We start from the raw sequence: 21,714 nt of genomic DNA on the forward strand, positions 1-21,714 counted from the left end.
CATTAAAAATAGAATGATTAGGTCAGACACTTGGACGACATACCTTTTTGTCATAGGCAGTCAAACTGTGAGCATTCGCATGTAGCTCGCATTCACCGATCGGAAGTTTTGAAGAAGTCAGAGTTTAATATTTTGGCGTGGTTTACATTTGAAAGTACAGTTACTAAATTAAGACGAAGTCAGTTCAGGACAGGATAATTTTCCGTTGCATATAGTACAGTGAGGTATTAATTAATAATAATATTTTATGTATATTTTTAATAATATATATATTCACAGAGTTGCCATATATATATATATATATATAACTTGATGCATTAAATAGTACACAATGTATTATATCAGAGCAGCATATGTGATATCTTTTTGCATACTCCTGTCTGGAAGAGTAAATGCACAAGACGAATATACGAGGTAAGATTTGGAACTCAATTATTGTTAAAACATTTTGAAATGTGTTTTCTTTTTCCCGTAAAGCATAATGTACCCCTAATAGAGTTTCTAGTACAGTTTGATGCCTAGGTAGAATAATATCAGAAAGAGTAAGACAAGCTTGAAGGGCATTTATGAAGTGCTTTGCTTGTTTGCACCGAAAACCGCGTCATGCAAGAATCCATTCAATATTATTAATGCTATGGCTTTGCTTCTCCCCGTGGGGAAAGGAGATGATCATTGTACAGCTCGGGATTGCAACTTGAAATTTCCATTTTGCGACGTCCATATATTTACGCTAACACGTTAGCCATTTTAAGTGGTGATAGCTTTGAAATTGAATTAATTGGGGAATGGTAATATTGAAATTACTAGTTTTGGGCATTCAGTATTTTCAATTTATAATCAGCAACTATCATTGTGAATATTTATTTTTACAGTGTATTCCAAGAATGCAACCAAACAATTAGAGAAGGCCAAGGTGTGATAATGAGTCCGGACTTCACAACAGTTTATCCAAACAATTTACATTGCGAATGGAATATAGAAGTTGAAGAAGATCGAATTGTAACATTTACATTCGGGTAAGATCGAGTTACCTTCGATTTTTTTAAAAATTGCTGGAAGGTTTGATGTATGATACGTAAATATTTAGGTCTAATTTTATTTATTTATTCGTTGTTACTACTCATTTATTTACTCAATTAAATTAAGAAAACCCAAACATTCATTAAAAATTAATAAATAAAATGGAATAAACATCACTATATTTTACAATAATTTTGAAAAATGGCTAATATACCAAAACTATCTTGCTAAATGTACATTACTTACATTATGTACAAATGTGTATTACACTATTCAATACCCCTACTTCATTGAACGTAATTTATTGACGGGAAAAAATAATCGAAAGATGAAAAACAATTTAAAATTAAAACCGATTTTGTTGGCTTAAATATATTTAAAAATAGACGACCTAGCATAAATATATTTCAAAACAATGAAAACAGAATTGAATTAATCGTTTAGATTTACATAGAATGCACTTTTAAAATCAGTAATCCAAACCGACTTGGAATTATGGCTTGTTGCTTCTTGCACGATATTATGGACATATTTCAAACGGTCGTCAACAGAAAGAAGCAAACGCACATCGCATTACGATCATCTGCTACGTTCTTGAAAAATTAACGTTGCGTATAAAATAAGTTAATATATTTGTTCTCGCGTATTTTAATTTGAAAGTGAAATCATTTTTTGAAAATGTGCAAGTGAGTATACTCGCTTGAAACAGATTATAGCCTTGCTTTAAATATTAGCAATGTTTCCGTCACTCTTGGGATTTGGTCGAGTTCGCCGGTAACGATCAAAGAGTTTCTGTGGTAAAAGTTATATGAAAATACCACTAATGGATGTAGGGTTGCCCGTAATATCACGTCCATAGTATTGATCGGGTTCCCTAATGGACGAAGTTCACGTCATTGAAATAAGATTGCATGCCTGGAATGTTTAGCCCGATATGACTAAGTAAGACATATCACAACTGTCAAGCTGTATAGATATGGTTGCTGTGCGGGTAATATTAATATATGCAATACACAAGAATAATCAATGACGAGTTATTTATTTTTTGAAAGCAATTTGGAAGGAAACATTTGGCAATGGAATATAGAAATATATTCCAAAGTTCATTAACTGAATGTGAATTTCTCGAAATTCAAAGTTATTCGTAAAATTATAAATATGATTCGTGTTATTATGATTCTCCTTCACTCAAATAATTTTCAAAATATTTGTATTTACGAAGGTATTTTGACGTAGAAAAGAGTCTGAACTGCAAATTTGACAGAGTTTCCATATATAATGGGCCGACTGTCGATCATCCTATGTTGGGCAAATTTTGCGGACCATTTCGACCAGGACAACAAATATCAACTTCTAATAAAATGCTAATATCAATGGACAGTGATGCTAGTACAGGAAGGAAAGGATTTTATGGCTTTTTTGTGTCTGCTGTTCCAGAATTGGCAAGTAAGTTTAAATTTCTTTACTTTATTTCCGGACACGATTTTACTTACTGGCAATATTTCGAATCGTCGTCACCATCGGTCACGAGAAATAAAATTCGAAAGTTTAATGTAATAGTAAATGGAGACGAATATACCTTGGTCGACATTTCGTCATATTGCTCATAATTTATCTCATCTAAACAATTTTTGACAAAAATATTATTCTTCGAGCGGTAGTTGAAACAAGAAGAATATCATCTACTGATAAACAAATTCTAACAATCATGACACAACTGCCATATTAGGAGTTGCAGAAGGGAAGTAGGCTACTTTATTTTTTTTTATTATTTTTGAAGTCCTAGGCTGCTGTGTCCGGTATTTATCGCAAAATTTTCTGCTTTAATTTAATTCATGGAATACCTTTTTAGACATTTGACCTTAGTATCCATATATTTGAGCATCCTTTTCTTGTATAACTACTGCTGACCTCTTTCATGAGGCAACCAAAAATGTCACCAAATAGTATCAATTGAATAATACTTACATGTTTTTAGCTGAAGGTTCCTGTGGTGGACTTCTAAAAGGTGCAGAAGGTTCATTTCACAGTCCGAACTATCCCAAATCAAACTACCCAGGTCCGGTCACTTGTTCTTGGCATATTCGAGTGGATGAAGACAAAATCGTGCTTATGTCAATTGATGATTTTGACATTGAGAAGTCAATTGGGTGCAAATATGATGCACTTGTGATCTATGGAGGCTGGTCTCATTCAGAGAAAACCAAGTGAGTAAATTAAATTACCAATTAACTTTATGATTGTATATATTAGGGAATATCTGTTATTTATTGGAGACGAAGTGGACTTATGGATTTTTTTTTCTTGTTGTTGTGGAAAAAATCGCCTTTCTCATTAAATACTGGACCAATTGCTTTGGAACTTTTTGTAGTTAAAGATTGTTGTTGTCGCTAGGAAGGTATTGCTTTTATTTATCAAATACAAATAAAATATTACAACCTTGAACTACTGTAAATTTGATTGGTTGGTTCAGTAGGTAATGATGAAGGCGATTTTTTCAAAACAACAGAAAAAAAATACTAACAAGCATAAGAAGTTAAGAACAACAACACAATGACAAAACAATCAATAGGTTCATAATAAAAATTACTTTGGCGGTTCCGCGACCGCAACCGGTATTGTGAAATACAGTTTAGATTTTAGACTCCGATAATTTGGTATTTCAATTCACGTTGAGACTGGAAGCATCATCATCGTCACAGGTCCTGGAAAAGCGAGGACAGTCCGGGTACCGGTCCCCTGATACAGGTAATGGTAAGTTACTGTGCCTGCTCCATACCTCCAGCTTCGTTCAGGATATGATCTTTGAGAGAATCGTGGGTGAAAATAAATTGTTTTGGCTTTCGTGTCCTTATATTTGAGCATCGCTCTCTTGTTCGTATTGCGTAATATCACTAATATTCCGCCGTTATGAAATTTTGTGGCCTTGTTTTTGCACTATGCTATAATAATATCTATTTTCAGATTCATTGGAAGATTCTGTGGTGGCTCAGACGACATTCCATCAAGAATAACATCACCAGGAAACGAGTTGTTTGTCACTTTCGTTTCGGACACAAGTGGATTTGCAACTGGGTTCTCTGCTAGTTATGGGGCCAAAAAGAGACTGAAATCGAATACTGGTGAGTTTTTTCTCACCTCCCAGACTAACTCAATTCATTTATTTATATATATATATATATCAACAATTTACTGCGCTCCAGATTTAGGTGTACCAATATAGAGGACAGAGGTAACTAATTTTGTTCGCCTACTTTACATCAAGTTGTGTAAGGGTACGGAAGCCTATGGTAAGGGGGTATATTCACTTATCTAACACAAGCAGTCCGCGAACTCGTAATAGAATTAAATAGGAAAAATCGGAATAAAATTATCGCTTAACCATAACCTGGTATACATACTACGAAAGTACCCAATTTTCAATACATTCTCAGAAACAAGAACTACTACAACTACTTCATCTACAACTTCAACAACTGTGTCTACAACTTCGACTATGAAACCTACTACAACGCCGATTATAACAACCACAAGCGCCGCTTTCGAGTGTCCAGTAAGCTGCCCACCCAAGATCAAAACGAAGGCGCGCATTTGTTCAGCAAACTACGGTATGTGTCTTTAGTGGAGTTTAAAGTTAACCACACATTACTGGTATCAAGCATGCGAATTTTCAACTGCAATTCATAAGTAATTAACATTACACGGTCGGCGGTGACTTATCTTTCAAATCTTAGTCAGTGTCGTGTGCAGTGTCAGTGATTCAGTTACAAAACTGATGGCTGCTCGGTCTTCGATGAAAAGCACAAAAACGAGAATAAAGCTGGAAATTTTTCGTGTTTTAGCCCCTGGAAGAATATTGTTTTTTTCATTCACATAGCAGTGCGACAATTTCTCTTGAGTGTTTTGGGCTACCGTTACGTTTTAAACATTTCATGGATAAATGGAACTAATATTATTCAAATTTTACAGTTGTCGTGGTTCGTCTGAATGACAATACCCTGCGCACCCAGAACATTGCTACCATCGATTTGATAAAACCTTTCAAGCAAGGATCGTTGCCTTCTGTATCAAGCACGCAAATAAGAATCGCCTGTCGCCGATGTTCAAAGATATTCAAAAAGGGATCTTACGTGATCGCCGGTGATACCATTACTGATGAAGGAATAGAAATTCGCCCGGAAGATCTAGTCATTAAACACAAGCAACGAAAGCATACCAAGCAGATACCGAAACTTCTCAAGAAGTGCCGAAAGACAAAACGAAGAAAGGGAAAACGTTCGTCACCACAAAAAAGAGGAAAGCGCACAAAGGAGAACAAACAATAATTAAATAGATCAAACAAAGTTGCATAAATACGTAACTACGTTATAAGTAGTTCATTTTAGATTTTACTATGTGTATTATGTAATAAACAGAAAATCACAAAATATCGTTTTCCTGTTAAGCTTGTACTTTTCTTTTAGTAGAATTTGATCGCTTTGTGTTTTCAAAATGCGCAGTGTCGTGAAAGTTCGAAGACGACGGTCCTTGAACATCCTTATCTTACCATGACTATTACAATTTGCAATAATATCCCAGAGGAGAGCCGATAAAACGGCTTAATCATATGGCGAACCACGACCGGTTACCAGTCCATGTTGTGTATGGAACAAGTTAACCAGTTATTTGCTTCAGATGCATGGACTTGATGGTGGAGGTAGCCGTAACCGACCAGTTGATACGTGAACCACCCCATTGCCTCGAGAAGTCCAGCAATCCTCTGGCACATAAATATTCGAACCTGAGAACCCACGCAGGGTAATGAGATGGTGCGATGGAGCGTACTCCTAAGGCTTAGCACGATGAGCCACAACGCCGAGCCTAATAATCTTTCAGCTTCGCCATTAGGCAGCATGAGGATTTACATGTTTATCCCGGGGGAGAGGAAAGCCGATTTTTATGAGAAGTGGGTTCAGAACATAGTAGTCAAACGGGATTGCGAAACAAACGTAAACTTACGAAAAATAAAAAAAATATCAATATTCAACAAGGGATATTTATTACTAAAGCAAAAAAGTGCAAATACAAATCAAAGACAAGTAAAAAACAAATAGTAACCGAGAAAACCTCAAGCACTACCACCAACACCAGAAATAATAAAGATAGTGCCAATACAAGGCGTTAAACATATGGTGCTATCAAATCTAGGCAAATAGTTGTTTCATATTCATGTGGAATACCCGTATGAACAATCGACAATTGCTGTTGAAGCATATCAGGCACAGCTCTGTGAGGGATTGATCGAGAAAACATCTCGTGTATGTCATAAGCAGGATTGTAAATAAGAATTCACACAAACAACATATTTGGTAACATTGATGAATTCACAATTGGGGTATTGAATATGTCATTTAGGCATACTATCATATTTATAGTATGAAAGAAAGTATTTTTAATCAAACATGGCAAAGCAGCTTATAAGCAAACAGGTTGTTTATTAGGCTTTCTATTACTTTCTGCATTAAAAACCACGATATTACACTATTATACAGTATCAAAATATACCAACAATAAGTAAAGATGGTACAATATAATTCAATGCAACGTTTGCAAGCTGTGCAATGTAATAATAAATGATAGATAAGAGCAATATGGCAAGTTGTTAGTGTATTAGTCAAATAGGTGATAAATATATGTGTGATTACATGATAATAAATAAAATATACAAATAAGGCAGTTAACATTGCTTGTCTACTGGGCAATTTGCAGTGTAATATTTCATGATAACTTTGTTTTCAGGATGTTTTGAGGGTATTAAAAGCAATTTTAATAAACTCCAAATGAAACAAATAAGAAACATATAGTTAACCAGATTTTTACGATAATCAATTGAGGTTTGTTACAGTATCATAAATTCTGATAAAAACATGATTATGCTCTTGTTTTTCACTTTGGTTAAACGACAGGTCACTCGAAGCAAAACATTTTTAGTATGGGTTTGATGTTGCAATTTTTAGGAATACATACCGGTAATTGCTACAGAATTCAAGTTTGTATACCATGTACCAGACTAGGAAAATGAATCAACAATTTATATGAAACTTGGTTATCATTGTATCAACTGTTGCTACAGTTTATTCAATACAGATTGTATATGAAGGCATTGTTACAAAATTCGTTAACATTCAAAATGAAATTCACATAATACAAAATATAGAAAATTCATTTATTGATTCATAAAAAAAAAACTACTGAAATCATATGCAATCAACAATATAAAAAAAAATTCTGATCCAAAAAAGATTCTGCCCAGTGCAGAATTCACAAACTAAATAGCACAATGAAAAGTGATTAAGGAATGTCAATGATAAAAAATGATTCAATATCATTTTTGATCAAAACAATACACATTGATTTTATAGTATTAGAAATTTAGATAGTAATTTAATAAGCAAAAATGAATTTTTAAATGAAATCTATCAGCTTGATGAGTTTGTATTCCTATATGGCTGCAGAAATATGCCACAGGAGATGCTGAATAGCAAATGATCATTTGTTGATAAACCTGATGCTTGACAATGAAATAGCCACCTCACAAAGGAGTGAATGACCAATATATTGACGCTTTGAGCTTGTACGAAAAAGTCGTTTTTTTACAATTCAAATGATAGAAATTATTCAGTGTACTAGATAATACTCGCCTCAAACATATTCAGGATTCGAGTCATACTTACAAAAAAAGGTATAAAGTCAGATATGACAACATATATGGAATTCAAAATCACAAAAGACAGCAGTGAAGAATACCAAAATATACATAGTTATAGAAATAATAAAAGAAGGCAATTTTTAAAATATTGTCATTGTTGTTTGCAGTCTTTTTCCTTTCCTTTCTTTTTCCTTGATCCTTTATGTTGAGATAAATTATTATTTTGATTCCATGATTCTTCTTCAGTTAATTTAGCAAAACTTTCACTATATTGAATTTCATCTTCTCTGTCTGAATTATGAAAACAAATTTAACAAGCCTTCTTCAACATACAAGATTGCCTGCAACGCTGTCAAGGTCATTTGGAACATATTCTGGAGAAAATATGAATTTTGTATGTCGTACATTACTGAAACATGTAGGTACAATCCTACAAAGACTTCAAGTGTATCAAATAAATTTTCTACATTTTCCTGAAAGTGATTATGAAGTTTATGGGTTCCGTTTTTGGGGTCACCTGGTATTATTAATATAAATACATGAATTGAAATCTAAATTACCAAATAATGCAGTATTAGCATTACTTGCTATTGCATTGTTTGCATTTAACGAATACTTAGATTGCTGCAATTTCATTATTCATAGAAAATGAATACATGACAGATGACAATATATTAGTGTCAAAGGAATATAGAGAGAACACACCATGCACACAGAATAAGTATGAAGCGAATGATAAAGTTCAATATATAAATAAATCTAGCAGGAACTACTCGTTATAAAAAAGGCAGGTTAACACTATAAAAAGCAACTAAGGTTAGTAGTGACTATTGATTCTTACTTCCTACCAGGATCAGGCATTGACTGAGAGTGTGTCATGTGACCCCGAGGTCTTGGAACAGGTTTTGTTTCCTGATCTCTTGGTGATGATCTCTGTCTTCTGCTATCAGGATGATTGTCTGACCGACGGAGGTCATCATTGGACGATGAACTGTGATAACGCCTATCGTCATGTGATGATGATGACTGGTGATGTCGCCTTTCTTCGCTCCGATGGTTGGAACTTGAGTTACCTTAAAAGATGATTAGGTATATTTTATTGGTAGAAATTGCATCAATTTCAGATGATTGCCACCAGGTATATATTCATATCGAGCTCCGCAGGTTTAATCAAAAAAATGTAATTTGCTGAAGTTACAGATTACTAGCAGGAAATTCCATCAAGCTGATATTGTCTAGAAAACTATTTGCTGAAATGATTATTGAATCCGAAAATTCTTAAAAATTGTGATATTTTCATAAAGCTTCGGAAAATTATCAAAGAAAGCTGTTTGTATATATTTGAAACTATTGAAAATAAATCCAGAATGAAAAAAACACAAGAGAATCTCAGAAGTTGACTATCTTCGTCAGGTTGTTCCACCATGATTACTCCAAACAATTCATTTGGATAAAATATTCAAATAAAGATAATTTCAAATGTATATCAATCAGGGCTGTAGAGTAGCGCATGCCAAAATATATGCGGTCAATATTGGGTTTCTTGGAGTACTTGGTGTCATGTATGAATTCCACCAAAACCACTGACAAATATTGGTGCTCCAGAAGTGTGTGTACCAACATGAAGAACTAATTTTGTTTTTCCACTTTACATCGAGTTGCGTAAAGGGACTGCAACCTATGGGTATATACTTGGCTAACACAGACAGTGCCCGAACTCACAATAGAACTAGAATAAGAAAAATCGGAATAAAATTATGGTCTAACCCTAACCTGGTACACACACTACAGGAGTACACAAATATTTGCACTCATCAATATCCATTAACTTTTCGACAACATAAAAAATTTAACTTTCAACCCATTTTGAAAAGATCGCAGAAAAATGTTCCACATAATGATTAAACATATAAATATACCAACCATTATATCGTTCTCTATCATGCCGATGTCTATCATTGTATGATCGATCTTTATCCAAACTATCTTGAGATCCTTTTGATCCATGTTTGCTATTAGATGTTCTATTTCGATCGTGAGAAGAAGAGTGCTTGTCATGATCTCTGGATGATCGACTGTGGGTTTCTCTCTCTATTCTGAAATTGCAAAACAATATGAACATTTACATTTATGAACAAACTCAATCCTGTATACTGTAGCAAAGGCTAGAGATTTTTAGTTTAAGTTCAGGTCAGAATACGAGAGTCCATCCCCACAACCTTCGTTCGCAGGGCAAATGCGGCCCAAAAGGAAAAATTATGCTGTCCGCGAAAGAATGCCAATATTAAATGCTATGCGGCAGGTGTAACAAGTACGTTCTAGTTATTCCAATCCTATTGTGATGCAAAAATGTCCTAACAGCTAGCTTGCGTAAAGTGAACAACAAATGTCATAAGATCAATAGCCATGATTTTTGTGGTTGCAACTACTAGAAAGTCTATGTTGAATAAAGGCGCTGCCTACAGTTTTACCCAGTTATTTGTATCTGGCCGTACACCCCTGTCATAAATCACCCTTGTTCATATGACTACCCGCATAGTTATTTATCAAAGCAATGGTATGAAGATGATTAGACAAATTTAAAGTTCAATAGTATTGTTCAATTCCGGAAAAAAGATCAGAATGGTATATTTATCTTCTGTTGGTTAACTTTGCAATCCTTTTCAAAATAGTAGTTCCAGTAGTTTCTTGGACAGAGCCTTGTTTAGAGCGAAGACTTGAGAACATCTCAAATAAAAAAGGTTATGATTTGCTAAATATTTAATTTATGATAGGGTTTACCTTTCACGATGACGTCTCTGGCTATCATCCAATGGTATTTTAATTTCTGTGTTGTGAGAGTCTGAAAACTTTGGTGGTGGGGGTCTTTCAGGTCGTTTGCCAACCCTATGATGGTCGTGTTGACGGGAATGTTGATCGCCACTAGTTCTGTTATTTTCTGATCTGCTATAATGTGGAGGGTGATCACCATTTGCATGTGGTCGATGAGATTTTTCCGATCGTTCTTTTGGAGGAAATTCTTGATAAACTGGTGGATTGACATTGTCATCATAGTAGAGTGGTTCATTATCCCATTTGCCCTGAGAACAAAAGCAAATAATTCACTGAAAGCATACACACATAGGTATCAAAACTGGTTAAATTAAGCTGTATTTCCATTTTGCATAAGAAATGAAGTGTGAAGTTGATGGTGTTCTACAATAACATCTTTCAGTAAAGAATAATAATCTATTGATCTTATGACTTAAGTCAGTGAAAGGGGAAATTACATAAATGTGATTATATTTCTTAATGTAGATGTGCCTGACCCCCTGTAGTTGAGTTGCGGTTAGCCGGTTAATGCGAAAAAATTTATTTCTCCAAGTTTCGGAAAACTCAAAAACTTTATTGCCTTGAACAGAGCAATTTCAGAGAGTCACATAATTTTTTATATACAGTACTGAATTATGAAATATATATATTTCAAACTGTTCATTGATCTCAAATTCCTTATTCATCTGTATTATTAATGAATATTATAACATAAGCATAAAAGGCAAAACATTGAATGCATTTGTAGATATTTATCAAGTTGTTTAACTCCATACCTTCGTTTTAGATTTTCTTTTCTGTCTTTCTTTGCCAAATTTCATTTCAGCAGCTTCTATTTCTTTTCCATGAATATATCTGAATCATGAATAATTTTAATTTTAGAGACATAAAATGTTTTTCTCCAATAAAATTATCTTTACCAAACATGCAATTGAGTGCATTCGATTTTTCAAATCCTGTAAAAAAAATTTGTTGTAAATTTATTTTAAAAGATCTTTATTTATTATCAAATAGGTTTCTGTGAGACTAACTACTTATTCTTATTTTATGCTTTTGCACTGTTGGATCCAAGGCTTGGCTGGGAGCCAGGGTTGGTGTCTGGGGCCGTGTCACTTTGTTGGAGCTTGAGACAAGCTTACCATATTCAAATGGAGCCGGAGCCAGAGCTACCAGAAATTTTAGTGGCTCCAGCTCCTAACCATCTTATTATTTTTTAACATTTATAACTTTCTAAAACCTAATACAAATGATAAAATCTATTTTTTTCAGCTCATAATTTTATTTTATGAATTTCAATTTCGAAGATTCAACTTGAATTTATACATTTAAAAGTGAAGCGTTGGATTTAAAAATTTGAAACCTTTATATATATATTTATAATTCTGTAAATGTATTTCTGTACCGTTTCGTCAGACTTCTTCAGACAGACATAGTTTAGCTATGTAAGGAAAATGCATGAACCCACAAAGTTTATTATTTTGTTAAAAGGCATTCTGATATGCTACCAAATTACAAAATTTTCCAAATAACATACTTTGCAAGTTCTTCATCCTGCAATTCAACAACAGATTTTAATTCTTTACTTCTTTCTTTTGTTCTTTTTAATTTCAAATCTTCTTCTTCTTGCAATCGCTTTGCAAGTTCCTATATGAAATGCAGAAATTAAATTGTACAGTGTCCATCACAATATCACAGCCAAGGATGGCTAAAACTGAAAATTTACTCTAAGTTGTGTTCGCGGTGGCCTAGTGGTTAAGGCGTTAGACTTAACTATGATTGCATCACAGATCAATATCTTGGGTTCAAATCTTGTGGCCACTCCGTCACAATTGGCAATCCAATGTCAATGTCAACTCTTCTTCCACATCTTTACCAGGTTTCCATTTTTTAATTTGAAAACCACAGGATCAAATGATTGATTTGTATTGAACATCATTGAATTGCAACACACTGTTACTTTTGATACCAGAAAAATTAGAAGGCACCGAATAAAATTTTTGCCTGTAAAATTTTTCATTCGAGAACAAAAAAATTTTTTGTTTAAAAAACAAATTTATGAAATTCTTGATAAATGAATTCCTTTCCACTATTGAATTTAGAGCTACTGTTGAAACCAAAAACCTTTCAAAGCTTACATTAAATTTCAATTACCTCGTCCGTCATGAGTCTCATTCTTTGTTGATCTCGGCTTCCAGGAGGTGTTGGTGTCATCTTCATATTTTGCAATCTTTCTGCTAATTTTTTATCTCTCTCTTCATGCACTTTGGAATTATCGACTGAAAATTGTAATCAAATATATATAACATAATTTGCTCCAATGATTATCAAAAATAAAGATATCGAAACAGGTTAAAAACAAACGTCATATAAATCATAATTTCAGCAGTAGTGCCAATTTCGCAAAACAAAAAGTTTGATCAAACCTTTTATAGTGTAAAATTAGGCATACACTATATTATTAGGTAAGTATAAATAAATTCGATGAAATGCAAAATTATAAATTTAAAACTATTTAGATAGGGACGAATCTAACATGTACTATAGCTCTGTTATACACTGCAGCCAGCTTTCGGAATGCATGAATAAATAAATAAATAATTTGGCTATACCAAACTAAAATATTTTAGTCTGTAAATCTGCAAATATATATTGAAATGAAGATGATATTAAATAAAAAAAATTAAATTTTTGGTTTGGTTTTCCTAATGATAAATATTTTGAGTGCTATTTTTAGACATATATCTTGAGTGTGAAATACTGATTTGTACTGTATTGCTGTTGCTGGTCATATGACTATTTGTATAAATTTGATTTTGTACAAACACATTTTGCTTGGTTACCACTCGAGAGGGTTATTACATTTTAAAGGTGGTTAGGCCACTGCAAAAGGATTTTACAGCCCCAATACCCCTGATTGTGCACCTGAATGACATACCTAAAAGTTGTTTATTTCAGTGTAAAACAATAAAGCAGGTAACATGAGAAAGCATCCAATTTGAGTGCCCATAATACCATTACTCCAAATTGCTAGGCTATATTCTATTTTCGAAATTCATTTTAATGGATTAATGGAATATTTTCTCCTGTCAAATTAAAATTGTCAGGCTTTTATCTACGGGTGACTGACCATGGTAATGTAAATATGAGAATGACCAATTTTTAGGTGTGGCTTTTTTTCGTTCTTGTGATTGTTAAATCATAAAACAACCATTAATTTTAATTTAAAGATATATTTAAAATTAAAAATGATTCAGATAATGGAATCGTTTTTCAAAAAATTAACTAATACTAATATTTTCAAATAATTTAGTTAAATTGAATGATATGAAATTGAAAGTATCCAAAATTATAATTTATCGAGCAGACAGAAAGCTAAAATTAACCCCTTTTCAGCAAAACTATTATTGTTACTTGATTTTGGATATCGTCTTGCATATTAAATTAAATAATCCAAAGCAAAATGGATAGCAACTTATTTTTCGGATATTACAATTATAACAATGTAAATAATAATAATAGAAGTACATTTTCAAATAGGTTCTTGATTGGGCTATGTTAACAAGGAAACATCAAAGTCAATGTGTATTCAATGAGTTCGAATTTGGGAAAGTATGAAGACCAAGATAAATAATGATTTGCTATTTTTACAGGTGTAAGATTAGACTACAATGAATAAAAATATTGATTTTTTAGATATGAACATTCTTTTGAACACCATATTTTCTGAACCCCAATTTAGGCCTGACTTTCTGGGGTTGACTTATTAGGTGGCTCGGTATATTTTCCTTTTCTCTGGGGTGAGCTCATTATTGGCTTCATACCGTTAGAGGGGCCAATCAATACCATGTCTTCCCTGTCAGTTTTCTTATATCAGCGTTCTCACACTGTGAATCAGGAATATCTCTGCATTTGTGTGTGCATCCTGAATAAGGACCAAAAACAATTAGCAATAATTTGAGAGAATTACTAATCTATTAGTTTAAAATTACAAATAAGAAGTGAACAAACAACATGCCCACCTCTTCTTCTTTCTTTTTCTTCCATCAATAAAGCCAGTTCCTAGAAACAGGAAGATGGTTAATGTTAGACATTACAAATTCAATCAATCATACCATGGTAGTAGTTCATGAAATTCTAACATGAATATAGAAAAGCCAAAGTTAACAAAGGCCATGAACATGATAGGTTAGTTGTGTTTAAGCAGATTGAGTTGCAAGAAGCAAGACTATTTTTTAACAGAACTCTGATAATATTTTGTCACAAAATAAAATAACCACATAATCTATACTGAGATTAACAGTTTACATTCCGTACTATTGTGAAACAAAATTTTCAAGTCATTTAAAAATCTGATTGACATATATCTGCTTATTACCGGCGATGAGACGACTAAAGAGTTTATTGATCATTCCGTTATGATCCAATATCTATATCTCAAGTCAAAATATAATTAATTATGCAGACAAATTCCAATAAAAAGCTATATGCAAGTCTATAATTTCCCACTTCTCGTAAGTCGTTATAAATCTTACACTTAATTATTATCATTCTTTTTTATAAGCTAGAAAATATATCCATCATATTATGAATCAGTGTTTTAGGTTAAACAGGTTGTTTATGATTGGTTATACTGCAGATTATTTTAATGACCAATTGAGCTATGCTAATCAAATTAGTGCATAGCCAGGGATGGCCATTTCCGAATACTAAACTATTCCGAATACATTCTAAAATAATGTTTTCGAATCTGGAATTCTGAATACATTCTAAAATCGGAAATAACACATTTTTGTTTTAGTTCATTAAAACCCAGTAAATTAGGAAATGAGTTTCAATAGAAATATCAGAATAGAGCCACAAACCAACAGTATATGTACACAAAGTAATTGATAGTTTATAGCTATCAATAAAAAATAATAGCAACTTGTGACACAGTCAGTTTATTAAAATTATTCACTTTGTACAAATGACCATATGAAAAGATAGCCAAGGAGTGGTCTGAAGCTTTCTATCATTAGTACCATGATATTACGATAATAGCCAAGTCTATTGACAAAAATACTACTTGTATTCAGATAATTGTGTATATTTTCTAAGGGTAATAAAATTTATTGGCAATACAGGCAACAGCAATCGAAAATCCATTATGCATTTAAAAATTCTAATATTTAACCAGTATATTTAGGCTTCCCGCTGCTTGTCAGCAGGGAACCTATTGTATTCCTGTGTTTTATTATTATTATTTATTATTATTATTTATTTTTATTATTTTTTTTTCAAATTGGTCCTCACCTCAAATGTGCAGAAGTTCTCAACTAGCAATAAAATGCAAATTTTCACGCTCCAGTGAGCAAAACGCGTTTTCAGTTTTTTTGCGTTTTCTCAAAATTGATACATGCTATTGGGTTGAAATTCATAACAATGATTAATGGACTTGTTCCGGATACGATATGTCAAGGATACGCATGAGTGACCTCGGCGATACGCTCCAGTGAGCAATATAGGATTTTACATTTTCATCTTCTTCTCGTGAACGACACTACTTAGAGACTTGAAATTTACATCACATGCAGATAATAAGTCCCCCATCATAAATTGCAAATTTTATGCATGACTGACCACGCTTTCACGCTCCAGTGAGCAAAACGCGTCTTCAGTTTTTTTTACGCGGGAAGCCTGTTAAAGCTGCACGCAGCTCTAGTTGTATATTAATTCATGTGTAACATATTGTTGTGTTTGAAATTAGAAATAATTAGCAGAGGATAGATGACCACCACTGCCGGCCGCGCAGCCAGGATTTTCGAAATAGGAAATTACCATTGCCGCCTGTAACACTCACCGCGATTCCGCGCTCGTTAAAAAAGCCGTCTTTTCAGCGTATAATGATCATTCTGTTACGTAAAATATTCAATCCATGACAACTACGAGATTCTAAAATATCTTTATATATTAATTTAATGTGTCCATTGTAACTCGCGGTTGCTTCTTCTTACGTCAAAAAAAAACATTACGATTCGGTCCACGGCGATCTGTGACCTAAAATTACGAGATAAACTGCCTGATGTATTTAATTTTAATACGTATTTTTGCAATCTTGCCAATTCGTTATCGCCGTTTTAAAAATCTCAAATAATGATATAAAATCCTGGTGAGTGTAGAGTATGATTCATTTCATACAATGAATATACATATAAAGTTTAACAGTAAATTAAAAATACATATTCATCGCCGCGATTATGCCACCTGTTAAAAGAGACGACTTTTACAACAAATAATGTAACAACGAATATATATTTTTCTGTTGTGCAAAGTGATATATTCGTGACCGATACGGGCATATTTAAAATGTCTTGCTTTATTAATTTAATTGTCTCGGCAAGTATTCAGATGTACTTGTTAACAGTGACTCCGCTCAATTGAAATGCTGCCACTCTGATTATTTTTAGATAAAACCGTTCGAAAAATCAATAAATATGCTGTAACATCTCAGAGTAAAATTTATTTCATCACAATAAAATTGATTGGAAATACTTTAGATTAATTATATTATATACATCCTCACAACCCGGGAAAAAGTCACGTTTCAAACCTTGTATCGTGTTAACACGAAAATATTCGACGGCAATTTAAAGTACTGGATAATCAGGCAAATCCCGCCCTCAATTCGTGACGATATGTTTCTAAACATAATGTGTGCCAGGCACACGAAATTTTGCGACTTTCACTGCCTAGAAAAGCGTTTTTTAAATTTTCGCGGGCCTCAATAAAACTTATATTGTTTACAGTATTATTTTCAGTATTTTAAATTGCCGTTTTCCAATCAAAAAGTTGCGTTGTCTTTAGAAACTCGCCGCTGATGGGCGTATTTACCAGATTCACAATTCCGTGCGCGTACAAAAATAAAATAATTGTCATCGTCATCGTGGAACAAATTTGCGGTAAATTTTCGTTTTAGAGAAAATAACACAAACGTAAAGGCGTTTACGGGCCTAAATAACATGTTACGCCGATGAGTGATGAATACAATCATGCGCAAGTTTCTATCGAGAATGTTTTCATTCAACGGAAACGTCTTGAAAGCGGCGTCGAAAATGTGTGACGTCACACAAATATCCGATATTCTTATGAACGCTAATTCCGATATTCGAATGACGAGATATTCGAATACTTTATTCGAATTGGCCATCCCTGTGCATAGCATAGTTTGTTTAATCAAATTAACGACATGGAAACATTTGAACCAACTCATTTATAATCATTTCACACAAACCACAATTTTATTGCAACAATGGCACTGAATAACAGTAATTTTAAAAATATAGTTTTTTAGAATGTAGTATGAACAATTCTGTATACTGTTAATCAATATCTTGTTTAAATTAAAATTAGATATTTCTAGAAACAAAGTTCCATTTAAATAAAATTTTCTACGTTCATCAGTCTCAATTTAATTCAGAAAATTTGATTTCGCAACATTGAAATCCGTGGACAAAATAATTTTCCAAAAGTTACATCTCTAATTGCTTTTTGACGGTTACGAAAGTAGCAATAAAGCAATCTATCACTAGTCAGACCAGTGTTAGGCTATTTACAATCTCACAAAACTTAAATGCAATACTGCGAACTCCTTTTAATTTGAGTTGCCATTTATGATAGAGGTTCGAGATTTGGCTTCGTGTTAATTTAATTTGGAAATAAACTATTTAATATCTTTCTACATTTAGCGAAAACAGCACTGAATATCCTATTTTCTTGCTATCAATATTTTGCTTAATAGATAAAAAATGAGAAAACTAGGATAATGAATTGTATCAACCTGATCTCTTTCTTCTCTTTCCTTTCTTTCCTGTTTCTCTTGTATACTTTCCTTGAATATTTCTTCCTGAATTATTTCAGCCAACTCTTCATCCATTTGTTTTCTGTTCAATGATGTAAGTAATGTAATGCAAGAAGAAAGATTTGTGAATTTCTATATGGTGAATTTGGAATGAGCAATCCAAATATGATGATGAATTTGGTTACAGACACAATTTCAGCTATAATAATCTCTATCAAATGGCAGTAATAAAACGGTATAAATCTGAAAATTCTGTGAATTCCAGCAATAATACAAAGAAGGATAGGCAAGAATTACTAAAAAGACCATACAAAATACTAAAGAGATTGAATATACAAGTAATGAAAACATACAATGCAAAAGATGGTAAACGTAAGAGTATAACTTAGCGTAGTATATGCAAGCGTCACAAAGATCACAGCGAATAATACTTGAGTAAGACTATTTCTTTTAAATCAGTATTCATATCAGAGACTTCATATTTATCAAAGTAAAAATATACATAGCCTACTAAATAATTCAAGAAGACCATGTTAGGTTTTAGCAGACCTGCGGTTCTGTCGAAAGTTTTTCAACAATACTTGTAAAATAACATGCAAAGTATCCAAATATAATTTTGAACACTTACACCTCCTTTTCCTCATCAAGGGTCATGATTCTTGCAATTCTGTCTTCCTCGTCTTGTAATTCCTTGGCTCGTTTAATATCTTCCATAACTGTTCTTCGCATGTTAACATTTTGTGAGTAATGATTTTCAACTGATAATAGAAAACATAATTCTTATTGGATGAAAAACAAATTAGAAATAGCTAGAATTCTGGGTAATGTTTATCCATTTAGCAACTCTCTGACTCATTCAATAATTAGAAACAAGAGAGCGATGTTCAAATATATGGACACAAAAGGCAAAACGAAGTAGTACAGGTATGAAATCCTTCACAGTACCAGTACCATGCCCTTCAGACCGCAAATATTACAAAAATTTTAATTTTGATGTAGTCATCAGTCGTCATCACACAAAATTTATATTGTAAAATGAATCCCATAGTCCCACAAAAATTTTTGAAATGAATATAATAGCCTTCTCACAAAAAATACAATCTTCAACCACTGAAAATTTAAAAGCAATTGGTCCAGTAATTGAAGAGAAAAGCGTTTTTTTCACAACAAAGATAACAACATGGAAAAGAATATCGTCAACAACAACTACAACATGATAATAACAAAATGATCCAGTTTTGTGTCCAATAATGAAGCATGATTGATCAGAAAAATCCTATCCTAATAAACAAGTACTCATGCTGCGATTTTACACTTGGATTAATTCCAGATTGAACTGAGATCTAATTATCTTGAACTAGATGAGGCATAAATTTTGTTGACGAGTTTTGCATATAAGGACAGTAGAGATATATTTTAAAATCCAAGAGATATGATGACTTTATTATATGTCAGTATAGCAGACATAACAGGAATGAATTAAAAAATCCCTCCTTTACCAGACAGTCTGGGCGTGCATATGGAAAAGAGCATCTAACCTAAATAAACTAATTTTTACAGTTGTATTCTAGAGTTTTTAACAAAAAAACATCATTTTGTTCATGTGACGGTCGACGTAAGCGTAAGATTATAATCGAGACAAGCATGGCACAATCTGACGCCTCTGCTGTCGTGCCAGACGCCCCCATTTCAGAGACAGAGACAAATAGTTTTTTTTCCGGAATCTTGGAAGCGAAGAACTGTATCCTACTGCAATGACTCATGCCTCCCAGTATTGACAAACATAATTATATATTAGAATCGTTATCATTACATTTGTTAACAACTGACATGGATCAGTATTAAAAAAATAAAGATCACAAATTGATATGACATACTTTCTTCATTTTGCAGATGATATGCATAAGCTCCATCTTCTATCACTCTGTACTCTCTCACAGCTGAAACAAAAATAGATAAAAGTTAATTCAATATCATTGGAAATTCATAGAAAGTGAATACTAAATCGTGAATAATTGCTGAATTGGGAGTTACGTTGGAATATTCTATTTTCAAATTTTTACATTTTCATATGGTAAATTAAGCCCATTTTTATATGACAGCCCTATATCAAGTGACCAAAATGAAAATTTTATTACGAAAAGTATTCCAAAAAATTCTCATTCAAAAACTGGGTCTCATATAGTTTCGTACTTAACATACTTCTGGTGGGCGTAGCACGACAATTTTTTCACGTATCAATCCTAACCCCCACCTGACTACGCCATCCAAAAATTATATCATTACGACGTCACAGAGCCCTTCAACCTATATGAACTGCCATCCAAGATGCGCAAACGAGCACCCGAAATCGAACAGTTATTTCTCTCGTTTTCTCGTCGCAACGATTCCAATAGGAGAGAGATCGATAACGTCAGTCAGTTCTTTAGCGTCGGCGCCAATGCCATTTCGGGCGATTGTACGTATATTTGGCAAGCTCTATGACGTGATTGTGATGTCGTAGTGACGTAATTTTTGGAAGGCGTAATCAGATAAGGGTTAGGATTGACATATCAAAAAATTGTTATGCTACGCCCACTAGAAGTACGTTAGGTACGAAACTACACGAGACCCCAAAAACTTGCCTATGTCAAATAGTCTATTGGGAATGTATATTAATACTTTTAATAGATTTGTTTCAAGGATTTTTGTATGCATAACAATGTTTCCCGATTCCTGGATTCAGGGATTGGAGAACAGTTTTCCGATTGAAACGAGATGATTACTAAATCAAATTAATAGCCTACTCTCAGGCTCGACTTATTTCTGCAGTCTAGATTTTGTTATGGCGAAATGGACATCAAAATAAGCTTTACCATCCATTACCCTGTTACCAGTACAGCATGTTGTCATGACGCTATTCTCAGATTCTATTTATTCTCAGGTTATTTCAAGGTTTTGGTCTGACAAACAGTACAAAGCCAGTATAAAGATGTAGAAATTTCCAATGTGATCAATGTAAAAACAGACTCGAAACAAAATGTATCCTGGTTTTCACGAACCACTCCCTAACTTAAAATCTTACCGTCTTGAACAGGCGGAAGATTTCTGGTTTCCACTGGAATATCTCTACGTCGATGTTTAGTCTTTCCACTCATGTTGCTTCCGTATAAAGAATTTATTCAATAAAAAACTGGCAGTAGAATACAAACTTAATGAAGCACTCAGTCAAATAACTGAAAAACACGAACTCGACAACTAACTCATGGAACGTCTTTTTTTTCATGGAAGGTCTGTTTACTATTCCGGGTCGAACGATTTTTCCCCCTGTGGCATTATGTATCATAATTTGTGTCAGCGAGATGTTATATTGCGCCAT

The 21,714-nt window shown here is 33.2% G+C and overlaps 2 protein-coding genes across 3 annotated transcripts; one reads left to right on the forward strand and one right to left on the reverse strand.

The window, feature by feature from the left end:
* Window positions 1–258: 258 nt before the first annotated feature.
* LOC120328888 (procollagen C-endopeptidase enhancer 2-like) lies at window positions 259–5,441 on the forward strand. The gene is made up of 7 exons (XM_039395452.2): window positions 259–414; window positions 873–1,016; window positions 2,243–2,466; window positions 2,999–3,227; window positions 3,985–4,142; window positions 4,455–4,628; window positions 4,990–5,441. The coding sequence occupies exons 1-7, from the start codon at window positions 332–334 to the stop codon at window positions 5,343–5,345; spliced, it is 1,368 nt and encodes a 455-aa protein (XP_039251386.2). The 5' UTR covers window positions 259–331; the 3' UTR covers window positions 5,346–5,441.
* A 600-nt stretch (window positions 5,442–6,041) lies between these two features.
* Window positions 6,042–21,665, reverse strand: LOC120328304 (uncharacterized). Of its 2 annotated transcripts, none has more exons than XM_039394747.2 (12): window positions 21,421–21,665; window positions 20,234–20,296; window positions 18,985–19,114; window positions 18,336–18,438; window positions 14,539–14,578; window positions 12,671–12,795; window positions 12,054–12,163; window positions 11,296–11,374; window positions 10,490–10,788; window positions 9,632–9,804; window positions 8,557–8,781; window positions 6,042–7,999 (listed from the first exon to the last, which is right to left on the reverse strand). In XM_039394747.2, the coding sequence occupies exons 1-12, from the start codon at window positions 21,491–21,493 to the stop codon at window positions 7,860–7,862; spliced, it is 1,560 nt and encodes a 519-aa protein (XP_039250681.2). In that variant the 5' UTR covers window positions 21,494–21,665; the 3' UTR covers window positions 6,042–7,859. The 2 variants fall into 2 exon arrangements, with proteins under 2 accessions (XP_039250681.2, XP_039250682.2); XM_039394748.2 differs by having other exon boundaries at window positions 7,852–7,999; window positions 8,550–8,781; window positions 21,421–21,663.
* Window positions 21,666–21,714: the final 49 nt, after the last annotated feature.

The sequence above is a fragment of the Styela clava genome, chromosome 7, assembly GCF_964204865.1.
Source record: "Styela clava chromosome 7, kaStyClav1.hap1.2, whole genome shotgun sequence".
Classification (NCBI taxonomy): Eukaryota; Metazoa; Chordata; class Ascidiacea; order Stolidobranchia; family Styelidae; genus Styela; species Styela clava.